We start from the raw sequence: 5,607 nt of genomic DNA, 5'->3' as shown, positions 1-5,607 counted from the left end.
CCATCCCCACCGCCCCGGGCGGGGCGGCGACGCCGGAGCGAGCTCGGCGCAGGATTCTCTCGACGCCGCCATGGGCTGCTTCCTCTCGTGCTTCCGCGGCCGCCCCGACCCGGCCAGCCGGGCCCTCCACGTACGCTCACCCCCACCCCCTGCGATCTCGTCTTCCCTGGACCCCTCGTCTCCGATCCGCGTGCCGATGATCTGTTTCTCCGGGTGTTTCTCCCCTGCAGGATCCGCTCGTGCGCAAGACCCGGCTCGGGGACGCCTTCCTGGACGACCACCACGACGACGGCACGGCGAGTGAGTTTCTGAATCTCCCGTTGCGCCGATCGGATCCGATTCGATCTGCTGATGATGGTGACGGACTGCTGATTGCGTGTTGTTTTGTTTTCAGAGCTTGAGGAGAGCCGGACTCCGAAGGAGGGTCTCGGGAACGACGGAGGGGTCGACGACGACCTCAGGCGAGAGGTACCGAGATCGGCTGCAAAGCGCTTTCCTGTTTCTGTGTTTTTTTAACTGTGCGCAGCTCCGTCGGTATTCAGGCCGTGTTGCCGGTGGGTGGCAGGGAAAAAAAATGAATTGGTTGATGCTTACATTTTGACTTTGACACGTCTGCACTGTCGATGTGGCCTTCATGGATAGACTGTCAAGTCTGTACCTGCTAATCTGCTATGTCTAGACAAACTTTGTAGTTAGAAAGTTGTTCTGCAATTGCCAAGGGGGCCTTCTTAGTACCTAGGATTGGCTGTTAAGTCTGCACTGCACTTTACTAGAATGGAAATCGATGAACTTTATAGTTAGAAGGTCGTTCTGCAATTGCCAAGGGGCCTTCTTAGTACCTAGGGTTGGCTGTTAAGTCTGCACTGCACTTTACCAGAATGGAAATTGTGCTGCTGCCCTAGCAGCAAAATGTCGGAACATTCTCCTTCCATGCATTCTTTGGTTTCGGGAATGTATGGCGGTTGGCTTTTTTGTTTTTAAATTTTAAATCTAAAATTCATCTCCTGAATATGCCATGTTCAGTTGGTGTTAGTTTTGTCATTTGGGCTAACTACTATGCTCCGCACTGTTTAATGTTCAGTGGAATGTGTAAAGTATGCACCTGTGGCAACAAAAATACCATCTACCTTTTAAATACCTTTTAACCTTTTTGCTTGTGGAGACACATCTAGTTGTTGGCCGAATAGGACACGATTTGCGGATTGGAAACCCTTGCTTAGACCATTTTCAGTGGGCGTGCCATAAAAATTTCCACGATAAGTACACTGCAAGTCTAGCAGATGCTAGTTATCACATTTGCTGAAGTCAATGTGCGCTGATTTCAAAATTAAATATTGACTTTTTAGATCCCATCTGAACTTTTAGACTTTGCAAAAATATATGGAAAGATCATGCTGTAAAATGCACAACCTTCTAAAGATTTTGTTGTATATGTCGCATAGGTAGTTCTGAATAATAGAGTTATCAATTAGTGTTCAAATGTATTGCTTGCCTTTCCCCATCAGGCTAAGGCTTTGCTGAAGTCTGTGTGCACTGTCAAGATTAAATCTTGCTCTTTTTCAATTCCACTTCAACCTTTTGTCTTTGGAGAATTATATCAAGGACCATGCTATACAATGTATAACCTCATAAAGGTTTTTCGTATGCATTGTTTATGTAGTTTAGAATATTATAATGGTTAGTTATTGTTGAAATATATTGTCCATCTTTTCCACATATGCATTTGGGCAAGGTTGTTATGTGCATGCAACTTAATACGATATCATGGCCAACAGGTCAACATTTCAAATTTTCAACACCCTGCCAACGCACTTTCTGAATAGTTGTAACCTACGTCGATCTCAAGTCCAAGGATGAGAACAGCCTAGACGTGAGAGGAAGTGGTGAAATATATTATCTGCCTTTCTCCATCAGCTTAAAGCCTTAAACTTCGGAGAGGTGGTTAGGTCCATGCAATTCAATAATTATGATTACAATCTTCAGATATAGGCCAAGTCTAACTGGTTCTCAAATTTCAGGTCTATGCAGTTCAATAGTTAGGATTATAATCTTCAGATATAGTCCAAGTCTTACTGGTTAGCAGATTTTGGCATAGTTAGCACCAACCAATTACAATGAAAAAGTTCTGTAATGCTCATTTGCTTGATATTTCTACATTTATCTCTGCACTGCATACTGATAGATATTGTTACACTTCACTGTTGCAATTCCGTGTTATCTTTTAAATCTTGGCACTCTAAATTATACTAGTAACAAATTCTGACGATGTTTTCATGGAATTCCACTATTATACCAGGCAAATTATCTTAAATCTTGTGGCGCAATATCAGAAACCCCTCCCGAAATTCTGAAAGCATCAAACCAAGTCGAAGAGCGAGAAATTAACGAGGTGTCGTCGTATTGAGTTTGTCTTTGTGATCTTCTTTTCATAAAAATCACCGTCTGACATCTTTTTTCTTACACCCAGTGCAATGAGACGTCCAACAATGCACAGGAGACTAAAGAGGCCCTGGTGTCTGAAATTAAGGATTACTTGTCTGAGGGGTAAAGAACTACTGTACCATCTATGTCCATGATTATTATTTTTTGAACAAGATCATCATGAATGTTGTGATCCTGTAAACTACAGTAGTAAGGTGACGACTACTGTTAGCTGGTCTGAAAACCAATTTTGCTGTTTCTTTCCAATAAAACAGGTTCAACTCCGACGGGCACGATGGTGCTGTGAAGCATGATCAGGACACCGACGAAGGCACTGACGACCATGTCACTGAGGTTGAATCAGCGGCGAGATCATCGTCGCAGGAAAGGTCCTCAGGCCAGATCATCAGGAACCAGAATCCTGATCCTAGCGACTCGCCTTTCCCCACCCCTCTGGTTCTGAGGGACGACATCCAGACCCCTGGATTCACCACACACCAGGGGAACTTCAAGCCCGGGAAGCGCGGGAGGGCCAGCAAGCAGTTCCTGTACCCCGTCCTGCGACCCATCGAGAACAAGCTGCAGTGGACGGAGCTGAGAGACGAGTCCTCCTCCCCCGTGGTCGCCTCTCACCCTCCCAAAAGAAGGTACCTGTCTGCAGATTCCACCGAGAACGAGAAGCCCCATCAGCAAACCCTTCCAGGCTCAGTGAATGCAGACGCAGCGCTATCATCAGAGTCTGCGCCATTTCTGTTCCATGGCGGCTGGAAAGAGCAGCACGCCGAAGAAGTGGCGTGTCCAGAGGATGAGAACGTCAACCAGCAGCAGCTTGTGGGCGGCGGCGGCGTCGGAGAGCTGCTGAGCAAGAGCTCGGAGAACGGGAAGCATGGCGTGGCCAGCCTGTCCTGCTGGCTCAAGACTACGTGTGCGGATGGTGAGGGTGAGGGCCAGACTGGACGGCAGCTGGGCTTCGGGAGCGTCGATCTCAGCGACGTGCCCGTCTTTGTGGCCTCTGGGCTGAACTGGGACAACGAGAACAACCCTACCCCGATGCTGCCCAAGGCCTGGGACGGCAACGGGATCCCCAACACCACCACCAAGTACAAAGAGGTGCGCATTTTCCCTCTAATCTTCCTCGCTTTCACGGTTATCTGTATGTAACTTACGAGCCGTTGTACGTGATTGGATGTTCTCAGGACCAGAGGGTGAACTGGCATGCCACGCCTTTCGAGGAGAGATTGATGAAAGTTTTGTCCGATGAGAAACCACACCATCAGAGGTACATACTCCTGCATTACATTTTCCTGTTAGCGCTTTCAGCAGATATATCTATCAGAGGAGCTAACATGAACATGATGAATGATTGCGACTGTGCCAGGAAAATCAGTGGGAAGCTGATCCACCTGGAGGAAGACGCGGTAGAGAGCCCGGCAAGTGCGACTGCTTCCTCATGATCGGCAGTACGAGAGGGTCCAGTGTTTGGCCAGTCCGGCCCGAGCCACCTCTTGCTGCAGCAGTGTCTGAAGCTGTCTGAAACTGAACTAGTGCTGCTACATTCTTGTTCGCTGAAGCATTTTGCTTGCGCCTCCGTGCAACTTTTGCACATCACCTGCTGGTTGATGTGATGCTGGGTATATTTTTCATCAATAATGAAAATAAGAGACTCTGCTTTGGTTTCATCCTCCCCTAGCTGGTCCTGCGATGCCGTTGGGTCTCTGCCGAACAGCGTAGGGTGGTGGTGGGTGTGTTTAAATTCGGGCAATAAAAGTTTTTCACAACTCGCACAGAGGCCTTGATTCGTGTCCATGGACCATGGTCCCGTCCACACAGGCCACAGTAACCGAGAGTAATTGACAAAAAACTACCACATTTCACGTAAGCGCCCCACAGAACTATCACATTTTGAAAACTGACTAAAAACTCCAGTTTAGCGTTGATTTTGTGACAAAAAACTACCACATCGCGTTGATGACTGATTGAAGCGTTGTAAACGACTTTCTGACAGACCCAGCCCACCGGTCAGGACGGAGGCCGCGCTAACGGCTAACGGCGCTTGCCTGCCGCCCGTTAGCCGCGCGTGTCGGTCGGGCCCGGTCGGACTAGGCATAACCTGGCCGACCGGTTCGCTCCTCGTCCTCACCACCTCATTCTCCCCCGACTCACTCTTCTCCTCTGCTCTCCACTGCTCTTCTTCTTCTCGCACTCCGGCGACGCCATGTGATAGATCCAAGCTTTTCTGGGCTTGTGACTGAATCTAACCGTAGGTGCATCCTGCACAGGGAGAGGGCTGGCAAATTTGTGGCATTTGAAGGCACTGACACTGGTAGGAGATTCATAGGATGTGCAACTGAGGTAATGAACCAAGTTGTCATGGCTGTGATTGATTATTTTTGTGCTTTTCTGAATAATGCTGCTGTTTTTCTCATTTTTGATTAATTATAAGAACATTGCTATGTCTAAATTATGTACTTGTAGCAAATAGCAGCAAAGAGCAATGGAAACATAGCACTGATTTATAATTTGTAGCATAGAGTGGCATTTGAAGGCACTGACACTGGCAGGAGATTCATAGGATGTGCAACTGAGGTAATGAACCAAGTTGTCATGGCTGTGATTGATTTTTTTTGTGCTTTTCTTTTTGTGCTTTTCTGAATAATGCTGCTACTTTTCTCATTTTTGATGAATTATAAGAACATTGCTATGTCTAAATTATGTACTTGTAGCAAAGAGCAATGGAAACATAGCACTGATTTATAATTTGTAGCATAGAGTTAGCTAGTGTATTGTAGCTACATATATGAGTACTGTTTATGATTTGTTATTGTGAATATGTTTGTTAATGAAGAATAAAGCTCACTGTAAATTTAACTGAATTTTCAGGATGGTGTGAACTGTGGTCTTTTAGAGTGGGTAGATGCCCCTTGGCCTGTAATTTTGCAAAGGTGCTTAACCAAGCTATGAGATATGTATCATGAAGAGAACCTTGGTAGAGTCCAAGACAAAGAGGCTCATGAGATAGAGGTTGAGAAACTGAAGAAGGAGCTGGATTCTCTTGGCAATCAGTACAGTCAGCTTGTGGATGATGTATTCAAGTTGTTTGATTACCAGGATGGGCAGAAATCCCATGACATGGATTACACAAGCCAGTCAATCAATGAACTTAAGGAGAAGAAGCATCAGCTTGAG

At 46.5% G+C, this 5,607-nt stretch overlaps 1 protein-coding gene across 1 annotated transcript; it reads left to right on the top strand.

Annotated features, from left to right (window-relative positions):
• Window positions 1-37: 37 nt before the first annotated feature.
• On the top strand, window positions 38-4,098 carry LOC125528872 (protein JASON-like). Its single transcript, XM_048693294.1, has 8 exons — window positions 38-130; window positions 231-300; window positions 395-468; window positions 2,297-2,389; window positions 2,468-2,544; window positions 2,697-3,531; window positions 3,618-3,700; window positions 3,800-4,098. The coding sequence occupies exons 1-8, from the start codon at window positions 71-73 to the stop codon at window positions 3,873-3,875; spliced, it is 1,368 nt and encodes a 455-aa protein (XP_048549251.1). The 5' UTR covers window positions 38-70; the 3' UTR covers window positions 3,876-4,098.
• The last annotated feature ends 1,509 nt before the right edge of the window (window positions 4,099-5,607 follow it).

Source organism: Triticum urartu, unplaced genomic scaffold, assembly GCF_003073215.2.
Source record: "Triticum urartu cultivar G1812 unplaced genomic scaffold, Tu2.1 TuUngrouped_contig_5174, whole genome shotgun sequence".
In the NCBI taxonomy this organism is placed as follows: Eukaryota; Viridiplantae; Streptophyta; class Magnoliopsida; order Poales; family Poaceae; genus Triticum; species Triticum urartu.
Note: the sequence above shows the minus strand (reverse complement) of the source record. Positions and strands in the feature narration are given on the sequence as shown.